The sequence below is a fragment of the Notolepis coatsorum genome (assembly GCF_963971535.1).
Source record: "Notolepis coatsorum genome assembly, chromosome: 19".
NCBI classification, from domain to species: Eukaryota; Metazoa; Chordata; class Actinopteri; order Aulopiformes; family Paralepididae; genus Notolepis; species Notolepis coatsorum.
The window spans coordinates 13,279,484-13,306,582 of record NC_140183.1 but is presented as its reverse complement, the minus strand read 5'-3'; the positions used below and the strand labels follow the sequence as shown (position 1 = coordinate 13,306,582).

Genomic DNA, 27,099 nt, shown 5'->3' with positions numbered 1-27,099 from the left:
CTAAATTAATACAAGTAAATGTAGGTCATTTGATTTTAGAAAAGACACCATAATAGATAAAGAAAATATTATACCTTACATTACATACCAAAAGGTGATTAAAGAAACTGTTACAGGCTTTGTGATTTAGACACAAAAATGTCAGTCTAGGGGTGGAAGGTCCTGGGTTCAAATCCCAGATGATCTCCCAACGGGCAACTATATTGGAAGATGTCTGCCACCATGTTTGGTCATTCTGATGTTGATGGTGTTAAATGTCGCTGATCACTCTTGGTGTTTGATAGGGGTGATGATCATAGGGGCAGCGTTTTCACCATCATGGTAGGCACCCAGTCCCAAGTATGGATACATCTTCTCAGTGAAGGTACAAACACTGAAACTTCTGAAACAGAAGAGAATATGCTTGGCCTTCACGTCATAGAAGGATATCAGGCCCCTCTCATAATCCACAAACACTCCAATCTTTTTCAGATTCCCAGATTCCAGGATGAGAGGACCGCTGAGATGACTGATGATGGTGTATTTTCCATCTCTCAACCGTATGATCCAGTATCCATTATCAGGTTTTCGTCTGATAATCCCCTTCCTGGTGATGGACTGTCTGACCAGTCCTAAATCCCACTGAGTCTTCCCTTCAACCTGAACCTCGTAGTAGAATCTCCCCGCAGAAATGCCCTCCTTTCCCAAGACGGAGTAACGCCTATCAAATCGGTTTGGGTATGTAGGTAATGGGAGTAATGGGTCGCCCTCTGAATTCCTCACCCGTTTCCTGTTGTCAGAGAGTATGAGGCTGCGGTGAGCCGTGTCCGGGTCTAGGGTCACGTCCACAGCGTACCTCTGCTGGATCCTCTTCAGCTTCATGTCTTCAGGCAGATCAACCATGTCTTCCATGCATTTCAGCAGCATCTTCGTCTCTTTACAGAGTGTCTCCTCTACCTGCTCTAGAGCTCTACGAACTGTCCCCCGACACAGGTGACTGCTGACACTGACCTCAGACCAGTCCTTGGTAATCATAGGGGTGAAGATAGGTGGGACAGTGTGGATGAAGTGGAGGTGGTCCTTGTTGTGCGAGAGCTTCTCCATTTCAACCCTTCTCTTCTGCAACTCTGTGATCTCCTGCTCCAGCGCTGAGATGAAGCCTTCAGCCTGTTTCTCTACTGCTCTCTGCTCATCCTCAATCAGGTCAATGAGCTCAGCCTGGCTCCTTTGAATGGAAGCTACCAGAGCTGTGACGACTTCAACGCAGTCTACCAGCTCCTGCTCCGTGTCTTTCTTGTTGAGCACAGCTGAGCGCTTGATCTCCTGAATCTTCTGCAGTCGCACCTGGATCATCTGCTCCACTTTTGTCTTTTTCTTCTCCAGCTGAGCCTTTTTCTTATCATACTCTTCCTCTAAAGGGACTGTATCGTGGGTCTTGTGCTTAGTGCACATGAGACAAAAACACAGTTTTTCAGTTCTACAGAAGAGCTCCAACATCTTGCCGTGCTTCTTACACAGCCGGTCCTCCAGGTTCTCCACGGGGTGGATCAGCTTGTGTCGCTGCAAGGCTGCGACTCTTCGATGAGGCTCCAGGTGGGTCTCACAGTATGAGGTGAGACAGACCAGGCAGGACTTCAGGGCCTGGAGTTTGATCCCAGGGCAGACGTCACAGGGCACTTCTTTCAGCCAAGCGGCTCCTTGGTTGGGACCGCCTGTGTTGGTTGACAAGTCAGCTTTCAATGCAGCCTTCTTCCTGAGCTGCACAGACATCTCTGAGATCAAAGTATTGACAAGGAGGTCTGGTCTGGTCACAAAACACTTTTTACACAGTGGACAACAACAGCACTGGTCCTGCAGGGTGTCCCAGTATCTGGTGATACACGCCTTGCAGTAGTTGTGTCCACATGGAGTAGAGACCGGCTCTTTGAGGACATCCAGACAGATAGAACACTGGAACATGTCCTCAGACAGGAGACTGCTGGATGAGGCCATATCTGGAGGAGAGGAGAGAAGAGAGAGGAGAAGATAGGTGAAGACAAGAGAAGAGAGGTGAAGAGAGGAGAGAAGAGACAAGAGGAGAGAAAATAAGAGAGATGAGGGGAGAGAAGAGGAGAGGGGAGGAGAAGAGAGAGCAGAGAAGAAGAGGGGAGAGGAGGACTTTGATTTAGAAACCATCTATGACACAGACCCAAAACTATTGTAAAGTTTAGTAATAAAAGGTTGTGGATATGTTTAGTAATACAAGGTTGTAGATATGTTTAGTAATACAACAAGGTTGTGGATATGTTTAGTAATACAAGGTTGTGGATATGTTTAGTAATAAAAGGTTGTGGATATGTTTAGTAATACAACAAGGTTGTGGATATGTTTAGTAATACAAGGTTGTGGATATGTTTAGTAATACAACAAGGTTGTGGATATGTTTGGTAATAAATAGCTTTGTATCAGACCATATGTCTATTTTTCAGAGGGGTGTCTGTCAGGGGAGATGACTTTTTTTTTTTTAGATTAGTCAAATTTGTGAGGGGAGAAGAGCATTCTGCTTCTGAGATTATAGACACAAACAACTTTAAACCTTTATTGTGTATAATCGCAGATGTTTTAATTTTGTGAATTGAACATTCCACTGATGATGTGATGAGACACAGGACCCTAAAAGCTGTGGAGTTTTTCTTGAATTCCACGACAGAATTCAGAGATCATTCTAAAGATTTACTCATGAACAGGTGAAAATATTTGAAATCACAGTTGTATATGATCATATTCAATAAAGTAACTTGCAAATGTGTTCCATGGCAGGATCGTTTGGTTTGACGTTAGATACAACAGGTCCAAACCACACGTTTTACAGTCAGCTGACCCTGCAACTTACTTTGTTAATTAACAGAAGATAACATAACATGCACAACATACCTGTATCCAGTAAGATCAGAAATAAAAAGAACACATGAACACAGAAAGAGCAGAATCGTACCTGTTTGGGTGTAGTTACTATCTGTGGCGCGTCTTCCTGTGGAGTAAACGGTAGATAAACAAACAAGTGAGCAGTTGGATCTGCCCCTTTCGTGACTGTGATGCACAGAGTGAATACACAGTCCCTTATTCCTCCATAGGAAAATCCCACAATTAATTCTGAAGAACTGGTCCTCTGTGAAACGCTCGTTGTACAAGGATCGCAGAGAAATTTCAAAGGTACTCAGTTGCATGAGGGTTTCGGACAGAGAAACGCAATGGTTTGAAAGCTCGGCGTTGCTAATAAACATTTTAAATAATTTTTATAAACTGGTCAACACAGCTTTATTTCCGGCATTGGGTGCTTGATGCTGTGATCACAGCGCAGGCGCATCAGGCAGCTAAAGCCGTTTTGAACAGTGTTGACCAGTTTATAAATAAAAATAAAAAAAAGTTTATTAGCAACGCCGAGCTTTCAAACAATTGCGTTTCTCTGTCCGAAACCCTCGTGCAACTGTGAGTACCTTTGAAATTTCTCTGCGATACTTGTACAACGAGCGTTTCGCAGAGGACCAGCTCTTCAGAGATAATATTCTCTAGCTAACCAGTAAATACAAGAGAGAGGCTAGATTTGAAAGACCCAGACAATCATCTGTCATTTGGTCGATCATGCAATCATACTCAGTCAGGCTTGCTGGTTTACTTCAGCCCCAACGAATTCCTGACCTCTGTCGCTCTTTGGCCTGCCTTCTTTTTTTCGCAGGCTTTCGCTGATGACACCCCCCCCCCACTTTTTTTCTACCAATATAACTCTGTATGATAGCATGTACAATATTGCTGTATATTAGTGATGTTAAGATTCACAGATTCGCATCGGGACCGCTCCCCCCTGGTGCCCCCACGGTCGAAAAACGCGTGCTTAAGTGCCCTTTTGAGTGAAAGAAATTAGAGGATGTGTCCTATTGGTGCCCCCACGATTGAAAAACGCGCGCTAAAGTGCCCTTTTGAGTGAAAGAAATTAGAGGATGTGCCCTATTGGTGCCCCCACGGTTGAAAAACGCGCGCTAAAGTGCCCTTTTGAGTGAAAGAAATTAGAGGATGTGCCCTATTGGTGCCCCCACGGTTGAAAAACGCACGCTTAAGTGCCCTTTTGAGTGAAAGAAATTAGAGGATGTGCCCTATTGGTGCCCCCACGGTTGAAAAACGCGCGCTAAAGTGCCCTTTTGAGTGAAAGAAATTAGAGGATGTGCCCTATTGGTGCCCCCACGGTTGAAAAACGCACGCTTAAGTGCCCTTTTGAGTGAAAGAAATTAGAGGATGTGCCCTATTGGTGCCCCCACGGTTGAAAAACGCACGCTTAAGTGCCCTTTTGAGTGAAAGAAATTAGAGGATGTGCCCTATTGGTGCCCCCACGGTTGAAAAACGCGCGCTAAAGTGCCCTTTTGAGTGAAAGAAATTAGAGGATGTGCCCTATTGGTGCCCCCACGGTTGAAAAATGCGCGCTAAAGTGCTCTTTTGAGTAGCGAAAAATTAGAAGGTGTGCCCTATCGGTGCTCTTCCAATGGTCTAAACTTGACCATGTGCCCCACGGTTAAATAATTTCACGCAAAAGTGCCCTTTTGAGTGAAAGAAATTAGAGGACGTGCCCTATTGGTGCCCCCACGGTACGCTCGCTAAAGTGCCCCTTTGAGTGAAAGAAATTAGAGGACGTGCCCTATTATAATAATAATAATAATTTAGGACCTGCTCAGAGGTCATCAATCGGCACACATGCGATGCATGCATGCAATTCGTATCTGCGATTAACCCATCCCGTCGTCCTTCCCCCCCAAGGGCAGCCGGGAGCAGACAGGCGTCAACGTGAGCCGCGCCAGGGGACCAATCCAAGTGCTCCTGTCCGTCTTCGTCAAGGACGCCACAGCGTTAGCGATCTATTGTTGTGCATGTTTTTCCATTGGGTTTATCTTATCGGGGGGCAAACCCTTGCGAGCACGGGGAGAACATGCAAACTCCACACAGAAAGGCCTGGGAGATACCCCACCTGGGTAACTGGCATCATGGAAACCTGGTCCCCAAGCGGGAATCGAACCCTGGACCTTCTTGCTGTGAGGCGACAGTGTTAACCACTACACCACCGCTATTGGTGCCCCTCTAATGGTTAAACATGACCATGTGCCCCCACAGTTGAAAACATCACGCTAAAATGCCCTTTTTGAGTGTTGAAAATGAGAGGACGTGCCCATTGGTGCCCTTCCAATGGTCTAAACTTGACCATGTGCCCCACGGCATGGTAAGATGGAGCAACTTCAAACAGAGACCATTAGAAGAGGCTTTCAGGAGGGCAGACGTAGAAGGCCAAGCCAAAAGAGAACAGGAACGACAAAGAAACAGGGAGCTAATGACAAGACTCGTATCACATTGTATCTTGCACGGCAAGATGGGGCGTTCAGGGGTCATGATGAAAGTGGTACATCTTTGAACAAAGGGAATTTCCTTGAACTTGTACAGCTACTTGCAAAATATGACTCCACCATCAAAATGCACCTTGATCAAATCAATCACATCCAGTCTCAACAGAAAAAAACACAGACATCACTGTTGTCCTACAAGACACAGAATGACATAATCAGTGCCCCACCTATGTCAGAAGAGTAATTCTCAAAGAAATGGAAGATTCCAAAATATTCTCCATTCTCTTGGATGAGACAACTGATGTTTCTCATGTCGAACAAGTGTCCTTTGTTGTTAGCTTTGTCCATCAGATGGAAATCAAGGAGAGATTTTTACAAGTTTGTGATGTGAGTGGAACAACAGCAAAATAATTGGAGAATGTTGTGATGACATTCCTTGAGGAGAATGGATTAAAAGTGGAAGACATCAGGGGCCAAGGCTACGATGGAGCCGCAAATATGAGCGGAAGCTACAACGGTCTGCAGTCGCGAATTCAGAGCCACAATGAGAATGCTTTATACGTGCACTGCCATGCCCACTGTCTCAACCTGGTCTTGGTGGAGAGTGCCAAATCAAGCCAGCATTTTGTTCGGTTTTTCAATTTAGTTGAAAATCTGTACACTTTCATATCCAGATCTCCAAAACGCCACGCTGCGTTTGTGAAAATGCAACAGACCATGTACAGTACCCTGGCCAAAGACTCTGTGAACTGAAAAGGCTGTCTGACACATGGTGGGTGTGTAGAGAAGATGCTCTGAGATCCCTGAAGAAGATCCTTTCTGCTGTGGTGAAGCTGCTTCAGAACATGGCTGATAGTGATCCACCAGACTCTGCAGCAGGTGATGCCCGGATGCTCTTGCGTAGCATAGATTTTGAATTCATGCTATGCATGGAGATTGCCACACCTGTCTTCAATGAGACTGCCATCGCATCTGCTTCATTTCAGAGAAAATACCTTGACTTGTCAGCATCATACACCATTGTGGAGGGAGTCATACAAAGAGTGAAAGCAATGAGGAAGGATGAGGAGTTCAAGGTCCTTTTCTCAAAAGCAAAAGGGCAAGCAGAGGCAGCAGGCATTGAGGTGCCAGAAGAAATACCTGGACAAACAAGACGCAGGAAGGTACCTCAAAGGTTTTGACCAATCACAATCAAGCATTTTGGTCGCAGTCACGAACGCTGCTCAGCATATGCACAGCTGCACTCATCAGTGCAATCAGACCGGCTGCCGGCGATGATGACAGAGGAGCCACAGAACAACTGCGTCTGCATTTGATCTCGTCTTGTCGATGGTGTAAAATGAATTAGGTATATTGTTAGTAAGTTAGCCATGTCATCCTTACCCGAGTCTCCAATGCCCCCCCCCCCCCCCTCCACTCCGCCCCCCCTCCAGTTCACCAGGCGCGATCCACTTTGTTTCTACATGGTGGAATGCAGTCGACTATCGCGCATACAGTGTCTCAGGCCTCCTGTAATGATGACATGTGTCAACAAATGTACATGTCTGTTGAATTTATGCTGTGCCATTGTTACTGTAAAAATGTAATGATTGTGTTGTTGTTAATATCATTAATGAGACGTTGAGCTGTATGTGTGTGTCACGAATTTCCCCAAGGGGATTAATAAAGGAATATCTTATCTTATCTTATCTTATCTTACGTAATAAGCGGGATAATAGCTATACTGGGTCATTGTCGCAAAATAATTGACCTTCACTGCGTTTAGAACACCTCGGCGCGGCGCCTCAGTGTTCTAAACTCCGTGTCGGCCAATTATTTTGCGACAATGACCTCGTAGCTATACATTATCCCTTACATATTCAATATTGTCTGATTCAATATTAACATTCAGTATTCAAGTAGAACAGCTAGCTAGCCGTTGTGGACACTCACCTCACAAATGTTCTAGAATGTCCTATTATGACATCATACTGTGACATCACAAATGTTCTAGAACAGGGGTAGGCAACCCTAGGCACGCATGCCCGCATAGGCACGTGGGGGCATTTTCATTGGCACAGGGGGCAGCATAAAAAAGAATATATATATTTAAATAATAATTATTATTATTATTATTTTTTTGCTTTGAAATATTATAGTGAAATATTCTGCACTGTTGTCGCATTTATCTTGTTGAAATACTCCCAACAGGTTCTTTTTTGTAAGTCGAGTATATCAAGGAGGCTTTTCTCTGTAGCTCAGATGTTTTGTTTGAAGGATTTCCAAACAAAGAGACAATCAAATCAAGGATAAAAGATATCCCCATGTCAGCTTGAAGTGTCGAGCGACGCATCAACGAAATGTCAGAAAATATCAGAGAACAGCAAACAGCTGGATTAAAAGATGCTCCGGTGTGCAGCTTAAAGTGACCAACTACAGCCCCCAGATAACGGAGCTCAGTAAAGCAAAACTGTTTGTCTGCATTGCACCGCCGCCCCAACTCAGATTTAGGGTTGATACAACCATCATAATAATATTGTTAATAATAACAATAATGATGTAATAATGTAAAAATTATCATTAAAAATACCTGATTATGAGAAAAAAAAATTACGATGCATGGAATATTGTTGATATGGCACACTAGTTACAACTATATTTCAAACAGGCACTTCATGTCAAAAAGGTTGCTGACCCCTGTTCTAGAATGTGCTATTATGACTAGGATGCCCCCCGGACTCCGGTTCTAAACGGGAACCGGTACTAAATTAGAATAAAACTGAGTATTTATAAGCTCCGACGTTATCGGTACTGCTATCGATACTTTTTTTTTCAAGGAATTTAAAACGTTGCGAACTATCTCTCCTCTCTCTGTCTCCGCAGCCGAAGCGAGCCATTATTACACACACTCGTCGCGAGCCGCTCACACTCACACATACACACACAGGTACTTAAGGGAGGTGCCAGTCAGTGGCTCCGTGCTGCTAAAGCGCAGCACACAGACCGAGCTCTGCGCTCGTCATGGCGGAGAGAGCAAAGCGCTCGAAAGTCTGGGTACACTTTACGAAAGTCGACTGCACGTTGCCACAAGTGCAATAAAACATTTGCCAGTAAGGGTGGCAATACAAGCAATTTGTCAAAACATAACATTAGTCTGCAGAAATGCGCCGTTTTTTACTGCTTTGCTCGCAGTGTTCCATCTGCATCCACGTCCACTGCAGGTAAGCCAAGATACAGAGTTAGCTAGGCTAATAACGAATTATTATGAATAGTGTAGTGCCGGAGGAAAAAGGAATAATCGTAGGCAACGTAATGCTTGTTTAACACTTTAATCGCCGGAGACGCCGAAACTCGTCTTTCCCCGCTATGCTCATTCTGCCGAAGACACCGTAACTGATATCAATATTTCTAAAATCTGTGATCGAAATCATATTTCTCCCCCGGGGACCTGAGATATACTGCTGAGCTCCACTCAACTCTCTAACGGTTCAAGAGCGCCATCTGGTGGCCGATCGGGGGATCGCCCAGGGGAGAAACAGGATGTAGAAGCTGGTGCTCATTTCAATTCGGTCCGATCACTCGCTATAGGTCCCGGGACTCGAGCTCGACACAATACATAGCGATCCGTTGCCAATAACTCGATAAACAACATGATTTGGACGTATATACTATTATACAACCTGGAAATAGATCAGGTATTTCTCCATCCCATAATAGAAAAAATTCTGTTCCACGCTCATCTGCCAACGGCGCGAGGAAGCTACGGTGAGTTTCAGCGTTTTTTTCTAATGTCCTCTACCAGTGGTTCCCAAAGTCGGGGTCGCGACCCAAAGGTGGGCCGCGAGCAGCCACGGGTGGGCCGCGAGATGATTAAAAAAAAAAAAAAAAAAAAATTTAAAAATATTTTATTTTTATTTATTTATTTTTATTTTTATTTTTTTTATTAAAAAATTTTTTGTCAGGCCACTGAACTTAGAAGCAGGCCAGGACAGTGTTTCTAGTTGTATTCTACAATTCTATTCTATTGTATTCTAAAATGTGACTATATGGTTTTATATTAACTTAATAAATAAACAAAAACGAAAAATCTACTTATTTCAACGAACATTTCAAACTAAATAACAGATTATGCACATAAAACGCTGAAAACAACCGAAGCAACAATAGTATTTTAATGAGGCTATTATTATTATCATGATTATTTTGCAACAAGTTAGCCCTCTCATAAATAGCACATATAAATGAATAACTAACTTGAACTAACTTAATAGGATTGAAGTGATATTTGGCTTAAAAAATCGGTCGCCTGGCAAAAAAAAATAAAAATAAAGCCAGACGATGTGCATTGGGCCGCGGCTCTCTGACGCCTTATTTTCTGGGCCCCGGCCTGAAAAGTTTGGGAACCCCTGCTCTATACTAACTGCTCTAATGATCATATCACCCACACTAGATGAATGATATAACGTTGCCCACGGAATTATAAACAACCCCCCGCCCATCCGGTCAACATCAGATCATACGTAGTAACTTCTACGTGCAGTTGAAATTTTTTATCTGGCACCGATCACTATCAAACTGTATTTGATCATCAATATAATGCATTTAGGGCTATAAATCAAGTTCTGGAGAAAGCTGCAGAAAACAATAAAAACATACTTATACTTTAGACCGTATTTTAGTATGAATATGTGAATGAAAAAGTATAACGTTGCTACACCCTGAACAATAGATATAGGACATTGAATGGGCCATAATAATGTCAATTTAGCAATACAATTTAAAAAGTTATAGCCCTGCAAATAAGGGGAACTTCTCCATAGACAAATAGAGCTGGCTAGGGATGGTAAATTATGAATTTAACCATGGCGATCAAAGTGTTAATACACAAGACAACTTCAGTCAATACAGAACAAGAGCACATGTATATCGCCAGAACAGTAAAGATCACAACAGCAAGTGCAACCGCAATAACTGTCCCCTCTGGCCACGGTGCCAGATCAGTAGTTCCCTCCCACTACACAACACAGTAAGAGGAGAACACGAACCATAATGTAGTCACTATACAATAGGCTAATAAAAAATATATAATTGCTTAGCAAATTTTTTAGCTACAAATATATTAGAAAGATGAAAGATCTTCAAGCTGAGGCTGCAGCCACCATGTCCCAGCCCACCCCTCCTCCCTCTACCACTACCGGTCCCAGCAAGCCCAAAGTCCCTTCACCCTAGCAGCTAGAGGAAGGATGACAGAGTGTCACAGCCTCTACTAATAACATGGAGTATTGAACCGTTTTTAACAGCTGGGTATTGGGTGGGACATTCTGATTTAAGAACTTTCTAAATAAAATAGAAAGTCCCAAAATAGTTAATTTATCTGACTGCTTGTATTAATTGATAAAAAAGTAGCCATGTGCAGTAATATAGTTATATAAAAGAATAATAAAGCAATGTCGATTCTGTTCTTTAAAAAAAATAAAATGTTTGCAAAATAAAAAAGAACCGATAAGAGTATCGATAAAGTACCGAACCGTTAAGCAGTATCGATAAGAGTAGTAGTATCGATAAAATCCTAACGATACCATCCCTAATTATGTCATATCATACTGTGACATCACAACGGAACATGTTTGAGTTCCATTTGAATAATATAAATAATGTTTGGTAAGGCTGTCCCCGAAGCCTGTTTTTGGGATTCAAACTTCGTCAGGGTTTTTCGAACAGACGTTCGAACCTTCGTTTTTAATTTAAAATATTAAAATTAAAATTAAATAATTTTATAAATTCTTTTTTTTTTCTTTCTTTTTTTTACTAAATCCTCTATTTGAATAAAGTGATTCAAACTTCGTCAGGGTTTTTCGAACGGACGTTCGAACCTTCGTTGTTAATTAAACATTTTAAACTAAAAAAAATATTTAAATTTGTTTTTATACATTTTATTTTATTTTATTTTATTTTCAAACTAAATCCTCAATTTGAATAAAGTTATTAATCTGATTAAATTAGTATTTTTTCTTTTATTAAATCAACTTTCGAGCCCCCTGTCAACTGTCAAATGATGTCAACTGTCAACCTGAATTAACATTCAGTATTCAATATTCTCTGATTCAATATTAACATTCAGTATTTATGTAGAACAGCTAGCTAGCCGTTGTGGACACTCACCTTTCCACAGCAAAACGGTAAGGCACCTTGGTTGAGAAATGCAGGCTTCAATCTATGTTGTTTAGTCTATCTCAGTACTGTTCAAAGATGCAGAATGAGATCTTCCGAGAGAATTGTTGCATATATATAGAACACAAATGTTCTAGAATGTAGTATTATGACATCATACTGTGCCATCACAAATGTTCTAGAATGCCTATTATGACATCATACTGTGACATCACAGATGTTCTAGAATGTTCTATTATGACATCATACTGTGACATCACAACGGAACATGTTTGAGTGTCATTTGAATAATATAAATAATGTTTGGTAAGGCTGTCCCCGAAGCCTGTTTTTGGGATTCAAACTTCGTCAGGGTTCTTCGAACGGACGTTCTAACCTTTGTCTTTAATTAAAAAAGTTAAAAAAAAATTATAAATGTTTTATATATATATATATATATACTCAAACTAAATCCTCAATTTGAATAAAGTGATTCAAACTTCATCAGGGTTTTTCGAACGAACGTTCGAACCTTCGTTTTTAATTAAGAATTTTAAATAAAAAAAATTATTCTAATTTTTTTTATACGCTTTTTTTTTTATTATATATATATCCTCAAACTAAATCCTCAATTTGAATAAAGTGATTAATCTGATTAAATTAGTATTTTTTCTTTTATTATTTTGTTAGTGATGTAATAAAAAATAACTATGATTTATTATAATAATATGTGGTTGGCACTTCTTTATCGTTGCTATTGTAGATAACTGTGGCAATTCTAGAGTTAATACATGTAAAAATGTGTATTCATTGATAACCCAAAAAAAACATTATCTACTTGAATATCTGTGTTTTAACTTTGTGTACACACTTACCGCCCATAATGGAGTAGGTATGCGTTACTCATAAATTGTTTCTGCTTGGGTAGAAGTGTTGGTTTTGGGGAGAGTAATACTTCTACTTGTGGCTGCAAGATGTACATGCTCTACATGGGAAGCTTCCATGAATAAAAGGCTCTGGCTTTGAATACGAGTCCGCTCTAACAAGGCGGTCCTTCAGGTTAATGACCTCCTTCAGGTTAAATTAATGACCTCAAGTGCATATGTCTAGAGATGGTTTTTCTTAATAGAAGGGGTGGTAACTAAAGTTAATAACCTAATCGCCACAACCATCTACAGAAACCAACGGATAAAAACAACCTCCTACAGTTTTCTAGTCACCACCGGTGCCTTTAAAGAAAAGCCTGCCTGTAAGTCAATTATACAGACTCAAACGTATATGTAGCTCTCAGGAGGAGTTCCACTCCGAAAGTGAGAGTATGTTGGGAAGATTTGATGAAAAGGGCCCAAAGCAGTGTCTTAACTCTGCCATGGCCACTGTAAATCAAATTGAAAAAAATAAACTATTCCGGAAGGAAGAAAGAAACAGAACATCAGGTACCATTAATTATGTCCTTACTTGTGATCCATTTAGTTCTGTTATTAAGTCCACAGTCATGAAACACTGGCACATTCTATCATCAGATAGAACCTTAAATGACCGCTTCCAACACCCTCCACGCTTTACGCATAAAAGGACTATCAACCTGAAGGACCGCCTTGTTAGAGCGGACTCGTATTCAAGGCCAGAGCCTTTTATTTATGGAAGCTTCCCATGTAGAGCATGTACATCTTGTAGCCACATGATCAAAAAAACACATTTCACAACTCCCACACTGGGAAGAATTACAAGATCAGATCGCTAATAACATGTAATTCCACACACATAATAGATTTATTATTCTGCCCATGTAAAAAATACTATATCGGACAGACATCCCGCAAATTAAAAATCAGATTGAACGAACACAGAAGCAATATAAAGCGGACTGACATTAATTCCCCTGTGGCACGACATTTTAACTAAATGGATCATAAAATCAATGACCTCAAGTGCATAGTTCTAGAGATGGTTTTTGGTAATAGAAGGGGTGGTAACCATGAACAACTTCTTTTACAACGGGAATGTGTATGGATTCATCGGCTCAAATCTATGTATCCATGTGGGATGAATGAAGAGTTCAATTTGGCTCCATTCCTTTAGGTGAAAGCTATCCTAAGTTGTCTACTGTATAAACAAAAACGAGTACACTGATTAATGAACGGTCTAACAACCTGATACCCCCAATGTACTGGTTTTTTGTTCCATACAGATTTGTATTGTATTGTAATAATGTGTTGTTTCATACATAGCCTTCATGTGATACTGTGATGATATCTACCTGTCAATCTAGCCCTGCTAATTACTGATCATGATGGTGCAGTGGCAAATTGACAGTAGGTCAAACGCTCCACGCGCGTGCGCGCGCGTGTGCACGCGCGTGCGCGCGCATGCACAGTTTTTTTGGCACCGTTTTTTTTTTTTTTTTGCTTTGAAATAGAGAAGCTGAAAAAGGTAGCAGCGTATGAAACTTTTGTATCACAAACAGTACTGTATTTGCAAATCTGGTATATGTCATAAATGTATAGATGTAGCAGTACTGTCTATCTGTATGTCGTGTATGTCATATATGTTATGATGAATTGAAAATGGGGGACCCTGATGTAAACAAGACGAAAGTCTTTCTCTGGTCTGCATCCCCTTAACAATTGTATGTATTTAGCTGTACTGTACCCATTCTGCAATCTGTTAATAAAGTTTTCAATCAATCAATCAATCAATCAATCAATCAATCAATCAATCAATCCCGCAGTGCAATACTCCAATTCAGCCATTGGGTGGGACGGTCATGTGACCCAAATCAGCCAATGGAAGCGAGGGTCCTTAAAGTGTGGGTCCTTAAAGTGTTGCGGTCCTGAGAGTGTTGGTGCTCTCGTCCTGCAGCTGGATACTATTGCCTCAGCGCGGCCGTCAGCGCGCGGCCCAGAGAGCGCCGCTGGCTCTGCGGCTCTGCAGCTGCATGCTTCTCCGGGAGTCCGGTTGGATAATGCCATGTAAAAAGTTGCATGCCTGACATATCGGCATGTAACTCGAGAACCGAGGCACGGATTTTGGCGATCCAGATGGCATTCGAACGGCAACGAATAGCGCTTTATTCGGTAATTTATATGTTCGGCGAAAAATGCAGCCCCGAGCCTTCAGATGCTCGCAAAGGGCCGTGAAACTGAAACTGAAAAACCCCGGACATTTCAATGAATTAATAAACACCCCCCGGACAGGGCGTGAAAAGAGGACATGTCCGGGCAAAAGAGGACGTTTGGTCAGCCTACTTACCTGTGCTTTTGTTATGTAAAAACGGTGGCCGCGAGCCGAGCCGGTACTTAGGCTGAGGTTAGACTAGTGTATTCCTGGCGTTTTTTTATACGTTTTTGACGACGTATCATGTCCTATCTACACAGAAACGCGTTTTTTGGCGTTTTTTTGTGGATACGGCTGAAACGCAAAATTGTGTTTGCGTTTGGAGATACGCAAAAAAACGAGTCGACAAACGGCGTGTAGTCAGCACGCTAGCCGTTGTTGCGAAAACGCCCATGCGCAGTAGATACCATCTGCGTGCCCTTCCGGTGACAGCAGTGTGTGTGTGTGTTATGGTTTGTAACCGACCCCAATCGCACAACACAAGACAGGTATGATGGTTTGCCAAGAAACAGATATTTATTGAACAACAGGGAAATACAGGGAAAAGGGCACTGTCCCTTTAAGGGAGAATCACAAATACAGGAATATAATATGAGGGGAAGGAAAGGTGCCTTTAAGAGGCGGGCAGGAAAGGGAACACTAAGGGAAAGTAAGGGAACGCCTAAGGGAAGGTTAAGGGAACGCCTTGGGACAGAGGAACTAGAGACTAGGTAAACCAGGGACAAGGAGAACTAGGGAGAGAGGACTAGGGACTAGGAGAGCTAGGGAACAGGAGAAACGGGGACTAGGGGAACTAGGGACAAGGAACTAGGTGGAACTAGAAGGGGAGAACTTGGGACCAGGAACTAGGTGGAACTAGAAAGGGGAGAACTAGGGAACAGGAACTAGGTGGAACTAGAAAAGGGGAGAACTAGGGAACAGAGGGGACTGAGGCCCGCGGAGGCGGGCTGGGAAACAGGGAGGAACTGGGAGGACTGGTGGAAATCATCTGGGCCGCTCTGCAGGACAGAGGAGATAGTTAATGCACAAAAGGGAAAAAAAACAGAGCAGGTGCAGAACAGTCCAAATAACAAAGTGAACAAAGTAATAATATCTTCGTGTGACAAACACACAGGGGGAGATGTAAAGTCCAAAAATACTATTCTAAGTGAGAACCAAAAACAGAGGCAATACGCTGGGAGAGTGAAATGTCCAAACTAACTTACAGAGGCAATACGCTGGGAGATGAAATGTCCAAACTAACTAACAGAGGCAATACGCTGGGAGAGTGAAATGTCCAAACTAACTTACAGAGGCAATACGCTGGGAGATGAAATGTCCAAACTAACTAACAGAGGCAATACGCTGGGAGAGTGACATCACAAGCAAAACTCACCCAGGCGTATGCGTAAAGGTAAAGGGGCAGCAGCGGGAACGGGGGCAAGGGCACTACGCTGAGTGAGTGACATCACAATCAAAACTCACCCAGGCGTATGCGTAAAGGTACGGGGACAGCAGCGGGAACGGGGGCAAGGGCACTACGCTGAGTGAGTGACATCACAATCAAAACTCACCCAGGCGTATGCGTAAAGGTACGGGGACAGCAGCGGGAACGGGGGCAAGGGCACTACGCTGAGTGAGTGACATCACAATCAAAACTCACCCAGGCGTATGCGTAAAGGTACGGGGACAGCAGCGGGAACGGGGGCAAGGGCACTACGCTGAGTGAGTGACATCACAATCAAAACTCACCCAGGCGTATGCGTAAAGGTACGGGGACAGCAACGGGAACGAAGGCATCGCCACCGGGGCGGCTGGCTGTCCGAGCCGAGGGAGAGAGTGCTGGAACAGTGGCGGTGACGAGGGCATCGTCCACCGGGTAGCCGCTGTCGGAGCCGAGGAACAGAGTGCTGGAACAGTGGCGGTGACGAGGGCATCGTCCACCGGGTAGCCGCTGTCGGAGCCGAGGAACAGAGTGCGCGCCACACCTTGGTGTGCGCGTCGGAACAGGGAGCTGGAACAGTGGCGGTGGCGAGGATGTCGTCCACCGGGTAGCCACTGTCGGAGCCGAGGAACAGAGTGCGCGCCACACCTTGGTGTGCGCGTCGGAACAGGGAGCTGGAACAGTGGCGGTGGCGAGGATGTCGTCCACCGGGTAGCCACTGTCGGAGCCGAGGAACAGAGTGCGCGCCACACCTTGGTGTGCGCGTCGGAACAGGGAGCTGGAACAGTGGCGGTGGCGAGGATGTCGTCCACCGGGTAGCCACTGTCGGAGCCGAGGAACAGAGTGCGCGCCACACCTTGGTGTGCGCGTCGGAACAGGGAGCTGGAACAGTGGCGGTGGCGAGGATGTCGTCCACCGGGTAGCCACTGTCGGAGCCGAGGAACAGAGTGGCGCGCCACACCTTGGTGTGCGCGTCGGAACAGAGAGACGCATCGGGGTGCGTCTGCCAGGAGGAGTGTGCCAAGCACGAAGGTCTGGAAGATGCGCGTCTGTGCGCCGGTACGGAGGAGCGTGCCAAGCTCGAAGGTCTGGAAGATGCGCGTCAGTGCGCTGGTACGGAGGAGCGTGCCAAGCTCGAAGGTCTGGAAGATGCGCGTTGCGCGCTGGTCTGGAGAGCGTGCCAAGCTCGAGCGTCCTTGGAAGATGCGCGTTGCGCGCTGGTACGGAGGAGCGTGCCAAGCTCGAAGGTCTGGAAGATGCGCGTTGCGCGCTGGTCTGGAGAGCGTGCCAAGCTCGAGCGTCCTTGGAAGATGCGCGTTGCGCGCTGTGGACTGGAGAGCGTCTGCGCTGGTCTGGATGTGCGTCAGGACGACAGCTGCGCGGGGGGTCTGAAGTGGATGACTGGGATGCCTCCCGTGGAAGTCTAGGGAGCGCAGACCAGTCCCACTCTCAGGCAACGGCGACAGCAGGCGAAGGCTGGAGCAAACATCTCGACGCCGGAGAATGGAACAGCATAGGCAGACAGAGGATCTCCCGAAAGAGTCTAGATGTTTAGAGAATATGACTCGGCAAGTATACAACACGACCCCACGCCAAAACGAGGGGAAGCGCCCTGGTATTTAAAGCCCACAGGGGGACTAATTAGCCTGCCACCACAGGTGCGAGAGATAATAGAATATCAAACAGGTGTGGCCACTAAGGGTAAGGAACGAGAGGGTGGGGGCTAGAGAGAGTGAGTAGGGAATTCCTAACAGTAGGCTTAAAGAAGACAGAGAATAGGGAATTCCTAACAGTAGGCTTAAAGAAGACAGAGAATAGGGAATTCCTAACAGTAGGCTTAAAGAAGACAGAGAAAAGGTAGTGAGCAGCGGGCAAAACCTCACAGTGTGTGTGTGTTTGGGACAGAGCTCCGTGTCCCAAATAGCTTCAGCTACCATGTGTTGTCAAGTTATTGTTATAAGGACCCCAGTCCAAGCTACAACAGTCTGCATTCCCTTAACAATTGTTTGTATTGAGCCGTATTGTATTGTACCCATATGCAATATGTTAAATAAAGTTTACATCCATTCATTCTGCTAGCATTACCGATGGCATGAGCAGCTGGCTAACGTGAGCTATCAGGATTCAGACCCTGTTAGCTCAGAGTTCCTCTTTCAACTTAACAAGCATTAAACAAAATGGCCCAGTCATCTATTCACCTTTGTTTAATACACACAGCGTTGTCTCTAATGTTATCTAACTACTGATAGCTCGCGATATCATCAGTTTTGATGCTGGCTAAGTAGCGTGAGCTAACGTTAGCTTCTAGCCACAATGCTATATGTTATAATGGCATACTCCATTGACGTTAGCATGCAGCTAACAATGCTACAATGATACCGATCGTTTTTTAGCCTAAACTATCCGCTCTTGGTGGTCACTTGTGTTGATGTTAGTTTTGTTTCATCAACAAATGACAAGCAGAACACACAGTGAATGTATCCGTTTTGTTTATTGCACTTTTATTAGGCTTTGCTGAAAAATTATTGCTGCATTGAGTAAACAAGATGGTGGCGCGGCATAGGCTGCCTTGTTGACATTTTCTTTGGTGGAGCTTCCACCAGGAAGTGTATTGGCACATTCGTTCTGATTGGTTGAAATTGCCTTCATGTTTGCCACCTACTGCCACCTACTGCTTTGGCAGTGTACTACATCAGTGTGCTTGGCTGACAAAAACGAAAAAAAAAACGAAAGTGTGACTCGAGGCGCATGACGTCGCGGCGATACGCGGCGATGCGTATAAGAAAACAATACGAAGATGATACGAAAGGTGTAACCTCAGCCTTAGTTACAACGAATGGGAACAGCGGGTTTTTGTGTGCGTGACTGCGCGTACACGCGGGAACATATCCTTGCGCGATTGCGCGTACTTCAGCCTCAGTGACCGAGGTAAAACGCTGTTATACCGCGTTATACCAGCACTGCAACATTCATGACGTCAACCTAGCCTGTTTGCTGATTGCCGATTGTTCCCACCTGTATGTTGTCAAGTACAGCCTAGTTAAGGTTTGTTTGTCACAACTATCATTGCACACTGATGAAGGCCGGATGGCTGAAAACATTTTGTGCGTTATACAACTTGTGCATATAAAAATAAAAACAACAATTTTCCTCGAGTGCGGTCCCTACTCTTCCTAATACTAACATGTTTCTACTACTATGCACTCAACACTGCAGCACCCAAGTTTCAACACTTTGACGAACATTGTTACTCAGCTGATAGAGTTGTACCCTTCATGCTGACTTGTCGCTTAATTAAAGTGATCAATAGTACATTGGCTGATGAAAATATGACTTTTGGTACTCCTGGTAATCCTTGGTGATCCTCAAGGTGGCACTGTTCAGCTGTATGAATGGTCTCATGACCTGATGCTTTGACGCCGTCTAAAAGAAATCTGAGCAGAGTCGGCAGCCAAAGCTTCATAGGTAACTACATGGATCTAGGTTTGATTGATTGATTGATTGATTGATTGATTGATTGATTGATTGATTGATTGATTGATTGATTGAAATTTGTATTAACCGATTGCAGAATGGGTACAATACAGTACAGCTCAATACACACAATTGTTAAGGGGATGCAGACCAGAGAAAGACTTTCGTCTTGTTTACATCAGGGTCTCCCATTTTCAATTCATCATGACATACATGACAATGACATACAGATAGACAGTACTGCTACATCTATACATTTATGACATACCAGATTTACAAATACAGTACTGTTTGTGATACAAAAAGAGTTAAAAAAAAAGAGAGTATATACATTTGACAAAGAAACTGTACATTGGAGGAGGTGGGGTGGGGGGGGTTGGGTAGGTGGGGTGGGGGGGTAACTGTACCCCTCCTACCCCTCCAGGTAGGATTGCATCCAGCTCACTGATAGACTATCAAAACTAGGGATGCTCGATATTGGCTTTTTTACCGATATTGTCCAACTCTTAATTTCCGATACCGATATCAACCGATATCAACCAATACCGATATATGCAGGCCCCCCCCCCCCCCCCCCCCCCCCAAAAAATGGAATAATTTCAGGTAATTAACATTACATATCTCTTGTTGTGGAATTAACACATTATGCATACTTTTGACAATAAATAAAATCAGAATTTGTTTTTACCTGCTTGCCTGGGTAAATAAATGTTATAGAAATGTAATAAAATAAAAATACGTTTTTTTTTTTTTTTTTGAAAACCGATACAGATATTTTCCGATATCACATTTTAATGCCGATATCGGCCGATAATATCGGTGGGCCGATAATATCGGACATCCCTAATCAAAACCAATTGCTTTTAGCTTGTCAATCAGAATGGAGTGATTGACAGTGTTGAAGGCCTTTTGTAGGTCCAGCATGACCATGCCGCAGTATTTGCCCGCGTCCACCTCTTGTTTGATGTGGTTATTCAAATAGAGAAGGCATGTGTCAGTGGAGTGGTACTTTTCGACCTGTTCGTATACTATTTTTTCCATGACTTTCAAGATGGAGGTAAGAATAGAAACAGGGCGGTAGTTGCCTGGGTCTAATTTGCTGCCCTTTTTCGCAATTTTGAAGTCTTTGGGTACGTGTCCCTGTTTTATGGAGAGGTTTATTATGTGTGTGATGACTGGGGTGATGGCTGAGTCTCTGAGGAATTTGGAGGGGATATTGTCATGGCCAGTGGCCTTGTTAGTTTGGAGGGCACGCAGTTTTTTGAGTACCTCAGCTGTTGTTACCATTTCTAGTTTGAAATCATCTTTGCGGACCCCTAGGTTATTGTAGTAGGCTATGATGTGTTCTACCCCAAAATGCCCTGAGTGGGAGGGTAGTTAATTTACCAGTGTTGTGGCTATGTTTGTGAAGAAAATGTTTAAGTAATTGGCCACATCCATCTTGTCTGTGATGAGCGTGTTTGATTGATTGATTGAAAACTTTATTAACAGATTGCAGAATGGGTACAATACAGTACAGCTCAATACACACAATTGTTAAGGGGATGCAGACCAGAGAAAGACTTTCGTCTTGTTTACATCAGGGTCCCCCATTTTCAATTAATCAGGACATATATGACATACATGACATACAGATAGTCAGTACTGCTACATCTATACATTTATGACATACCAGATTTGCAAATACAGTACTGTTTGTGATACAGAAGGAGTCAAGAAAAGGGAGTATATACATTTGACGTAGAAACTGTACATTGGAGGAGGTTGGGTGGGGGGGGTTGGGTACATTGGGATATTGACAACCATACTGGGTAATTTACATTGGAGGTGGTTGGGGGGGGGGGGCACACTGTATAAACAAGTAAAACTGTACATTGAGGGGGGGGGGGAGGAGACACTGTACAAACAAACAAAATTGTACATTGAACTATTGACAAAACCATACTAGGTAAATTACTGTACATTGGAGGGGGTTGGGTTAGGATATTTACAGGGGCCAGTGTTGAATTGCAGTCTCCCGTAGGTGTCCCTTGAGAGAGGTTTTGAAAGTGGGTAGTGATCCACATTCCTTTACAGCTTTGGGTAGGGCGTTCCACATTGATGTGGCATAATTGCGAAACGTGTTTAGTCCCTTATTTGAGCCGAATCTGGGTTTAACATGATTTGTGGAGCTCCCTCTGGTGTTGTGATCGTGGTATTCACTGACCTTTGGGAAGTATTTTGTTGTCCGTCTTTATGTTTATGTTTGAAAATCTGGTTTTAAGTTTTTTACTGCAGCCTAGTGGATTATTGAGTAATTTCCAAAGTTCACAGGGTTTATTTTTGTTTTCCTCAGTTTTGTCATTGATGTAATTCTTTTTTGCAGTTTTGATCATGGAGTTTACTTCATTTCTTAAGTCTGTTTATTTGCAGTTTGAGTTCAGTTGCGTGGGCTTGGAGTTCACTGCTCGAGCTTTTGGTAAGCTTTGACTGACTTTTACGAAACTCAGAGCATTTTTTGTCTCTGGTTTTCATAGCGGTCAGTATTTCTGAGTGCATCCACGGCTCAGCGCGATTTTTTACCCTGGTGGTTCTTAGGGGGGCCATGTCGTTCAGTACTGTTGAGAATTTGGTTTTGAAACCAAGCCATGTTTCTTCAACTAGTGTACCACTGAGCTCTTATGACCGGTCCAGGCTCTCCAGTTCTAGGTTAAAGGCCTCACTAGAGTAGGTGTTGAGGTCTCTAGATGTGACTGTTTTGTGACAGCCGGCCTTTTGTTTTAGCTTTTTGCGGGTACAGAATATCATATAATGATCGCTTAACCCGCATGCTATAACCCCTTTACTGGAGATCTTGGACTGGTCAAAGGTCAGAATGAGATCAATGTCAGGGTTGGTCCATGTCATGTTCATTCCTGTGAAATGTGTCGTCGTCGTTACTTCAAGGTACACAAGAGGAAGGACAAGAGAGAGGGAAATATGAAGAAAAGGGAGGAGGAAATGAACACATAAAGGAAGGGAGGAGAGGAAATGATGAAGGGAAAGAAGGAGATAGATGAAAGAAAGAACAAACAAACAATTAAAGGAGAGAAGCGAGCAGGATCTCACAGAGGAACCCAGTGTGTGTGGGGGGGGGGGGGGGAGTCGTCATCACATCTTACAGTGTGTGTGTGTGTGTGGGGGGGGGGGGGGGGTCGTCATCACATCTCCTTACAGTGTGTGTGGGCGGGGGGGGGGGGGGTCGTCATCACATCTCCTTACAGTGTGTGTGTGTGTGGGGGGGGGGGTTTCGTCATCACATCTCCTTACAGTGTGTGTGGGCGGGGGGGGGGGGGTCGTCATCACATCTCCTTACAGTGTGTGTATGGGCGGGGGGGGGGGTCGTCATCACATCTCCTTACAGTGTGTGTGTGTGGGGGGGAGGGGGTCGTCATCACATCTCCTTACAGTGTGTGTGTGTGGGGGGGGGGGGTCGTCATCACATCTCCTTACAGTGTGTGTCTGTGTGTGTGGGGGGGGGGGGGGGTAGTCCTTACAGTGTGTGTTCATTAAATGACTCAAATCCCCTACATCACCTTACAGTGTGTGTGTTCATTAAATGACTCAAATCCCCTATATCACCTTACAGTGTGTGTGTTCATTAAATGACTCAAATCCCCTACATCACCTTACAGTGTGTGTGTTCATTAAATGACTCAAATCTTCTACATCTTCCAAAGGCTGATCCCTTTGTTTCAAATACTTTGTTTGAAATACCATCACTGGTAATAAAATGACCTCCTCTCTGTCTGTCTGTTTGTACTTTTATTCTCCTTCTTTTTCAGTTGTTTCAAGGTCGTTACCACAACAGAGAACGTACATTTTGTTTGATAGCTCATTTGCACATAAAAGTCTAAATCAATTGTAGCTCCTATACGCCTCATTAAGCCCAGAAGGCGTATAATCTTGGAATCTCTGTTTTGTGTCTTTCTCTAAATAGATTTAATCCTCTCAGTTGTTGGTAATGATGATTATGGATACAAATGAAAATCATATCCGTCATTATTTTGCCAAGAAAGCACCAATAGGAAGAAATGTCAAGGGCAACCAGTCCTTCCTGATTCATCAACTCATCTTAATCTAAATTGACTCATTTACTGTCTATGTGTACAATAAAGGAGCCTATAAATGAATCCTAGATACAGAACATACTGTGCGGTCTATTGTTAGGTTGTGAACGTACATCATATTGTTAATTATTCTTTTACAGTGGCAGCAGTCGGTTAAATATTTAATTACAATTTCAGAATTAAATATAAATAAAATAAAAAGTATGAATTATTCAACTGAAGACTAAAGAAGCAAGCAGTGTCCGTTAGACGGGATTGGGCTGAGATACAGTGTGTGTGTAGACTTAAAGACTCTCAAGACTAGAGAAGCAAGCAGTGTCCGTTAGGGGGGATTGGGCTGAGATACAGTGTGTGTGTAGACTTAAAGACTCTGAAGACTAGAGAAGCAAGCGGTGTCCGTTAGGGGCAGTGGTCACAGGACGGGGTTCCACGCCGTTCCTCCACTTCTTTGAGCAGGAGCACGCGAGCGCACACAAGAATGCGGTCCACTCGACTCTGCACCAAGTACCCACCTGGCTACTTTGCATAACAATAGCTCAGGTCGTCGGGTGTGTTCAAAAAATACTACAGTTGGACCATTCAACACAAAACCGGTGAATGCAATGTGTTACATTTCATTCCTAGAGGCAATTAGGCATAGTCTTTATTCGCGAGGGAACATTTATGCGCATGTGCGGGAGCACGTGCACGCAACGTCATTAGAACACAGTGCAACCACCTATGAAATCACCACTGCACCACTGGTTAGGGGGGATTGAGCTGAGATACAGTGTGCACTGTGCAGACTTCTCTGAGGACTAGAGAAGCAAGCGGTGTCCGTCAGAGAATATATTAAAAGATTCAGAGGTCTGATCTCCCTGCACAGCACCACCCTGTAGTCTAAGCCAGTGGTTCTCAAACTGTGGTACTTGGTGGTACTGCTGGTGGTACTTGAAAACATTTACAAAAAAGCACAAATTTTTTTTTTTTTTGCAGTCAGGCCACTGAACTTAGAAGCAGGCCAGGCCAGTGTTTCTGGTTGCGGCGGCGCGATAGTTAGATAACCTAAGTGGGGAACAACCAGGAGATCACTGTGACAGAGAGTAATGTAGTCTAAACAGTCATAAATCTTTAATTCAACTTCAGCCCTGATCATAACCATTTATTTTTTTTAGATTTTTTGTAATGTCAGATAAAAAATGAAATACTCCCACTTTTCTGAAAAGAGTTGGTGTTAAATCTGACATTACAAAAAATCCATCAAACAATCTGTGTTGTTGCTAATCATTGACAGATGCCTAGCCTGTAATAATCCCCCCCAGAAAAATGTACTTTGCATTTGATATATTGAAAATATTTTACTTTTTGTGTGTTTTTTTTAACAATAATTTGTGATGCCATCACACAAACTGGCATTTAAAGGGTAAAAATTCAAAAATGTATTGAATATGTGTTTTCTTTTCTTTTTTACAATAATTTGTGATGCCCATCACAAACACTGGCATTTAAAGGGTAAACATTCAAAAATGCCTGCACCAGAATGCAGGAAATTAAGTTTTTGTAACCAAATAATTGTGTGTGTGTGTGTGTGTGTGTGTGTGTGAGAGTGTGAGTGTGAGCGAATGAAGGACAATTGCTTGCTGTGTGAGAAGAGAGATAGAGAGAGAATTAAGTATATTTGCTGAAATACAGTTGTTCTTAATTTTCTCACTTGCTATGTGAGAATGTTAGTTATTATGTTCTCAATGCCCCTTGCATTGTATGAGTTGTGTGGAAGCGTTTGCTAGTTCTAGTGCTATCCCTTTGTACGTTGTGGCTGTGTCTGACAAAAGTTAACAATAAATAATGGTATTAGGAATACATTTGCCTCCTGTGTGAACTGTGCATAGCTGAATAGACTGTATTTTAACGCCGGTCATATGGTGGTACTTGGAGAGCCAGCTACGTTCTCAGGTGGTACTTGGTGTAAAAAGTTTGAGAACCACTGGTCTAAGCATTCAGTGGGAAAAGACTGTCGTCAAGATGGCAACACAAGACGGAGCCCCAGGATCACATGTGATATAGGGGCTTTGTAATCAATATGTCAAGAGGTGAAGTAACGTCCTTATTTGGATGTCTAACAGGAGCACTCATTCAAGGGTACTACGACTATGCTTGCACATCATGGTACCAAAGCACCTCAAAGGCGCTAAAAACAAGATTACAAACATCACAAACAAACTGGTCAGACTACTGCTTGACCTAACTCCTAGAACCCACCTCACCCCTGCCCACTTTGACTACCTATGGCTGGCTTAGAGTAGACAACAGAGTACAGCAACTTGCAATGGGCCTGGTCTACAGATACACTACACCACTAAGGTACCCATGTGCATGTCGAAATACTTCCCAAAGGTCAGTGAATACCACGACCACAACACCAGAGGGAGCTCCACAAATCATGTTAAACCCAGATTCGGCTCAAACAAGGGACTAAACACATTTCGCAATTATGCCACAACAATGTGGAACGCCCTACCCACACAGCCATAAAATAACTTGAATCCCTACCCTCCTTCAAAACCGCTCTCAAAGAGCACCTACGGGAGGCTGCAATTAGAAACTGGCCCCGGTAAATGTAGAGTATAGGAGTAGAGGGGGAAATTACATGCTTCTGTCTCACCACTAGGTGGCGTGTCAACACTGCTGATGGGTCTGGTCTCTGCCTACGGACAATCCACTGTCCCTATTGAACTCTTTGACGTGCACCTACTGTACTAGTTGCACAGAGCTGCCCCACCCCAGAATAAAGTCACCAGGCTTCAGTGCAGTCGTGTGGAAAGTGCGCTTCCAGAGGCCCTTCAACTCAGTCAAAAAACACATAACATTAGACAGTCAGAGCGATATCTACAACGAAGCCCCCGTGTGACGTCACAACAACACACCCTCATATGGATCATTCTGACACAATATGTTTGACTGCTAATGCTATACTGGACGAAAGGAATTGCAGTGTATTAATTTGACTGCACTGCATTTCCTATATAGCAGCTAGTCTATCACGTCACTGTGTTAGATCTACTGGTTGTTATTACTACTGTGAGCTATACATGGGATATGTATATGTTTTGTGGCATAATGGGGGGTGAGCCTTGGGGGGGGGGGGGGGTGCGTTCCACGTCGAGGACTCCTAACAAGACACTTTCTCTTTGAAACGTCACAGCTGTAAATTACCAAGTATGGCCTTGTCAGTATTCCAATGTACAGTGTACAGTGCCCCCCCCCTACCCAACCCCCCCCCCCCCCACCTCCAATGTACAGCCCCCACCCACCCAACCCCACCCACCCAACCTCCCCAATGTACAGTTTCTACGTTTCTACACTCTTTTTCTGGACACTTTTTGTATCACAAACAGTACTGTATTTGCAAATCTGATATGTCATAGATGTAGCAGTACTGTCTATCTGTATGTCATATGATGAATTGAAATGGGGGACCCTGATGTAAACAAGATGAAAGTCTTTCTCTGGTCTGCATCCCCTTAACAATTGTATGTATTGAGCTGTA

General features: G+C 43.6%; 1 protein-coding gene across 1 annotated transcript; it reads right to left on the bottom strand.

Moving 5' to 3' along the window:
• Positions 1-264: 264 nt before the first annotated feature.
• LOC311246382 (E3 ubiquitin-protein ligase TRIM39-like) lies at positions 265-1,971 on the bottom strand (the record flags this gene model as incomplete). Its single annotated transcript, XM_084336542.1, has 1 exon — positions 265-1,971. One exon carries the CDS (start codon positions 1,969-1,971, stop codon positions 265-267), a length of 1,707 nt encoding a protein of 568 aa, XP_084192668.1.
• Between the last annotated feature and the right edge of the window lie 25,128 nt (positions 1,972-27,099).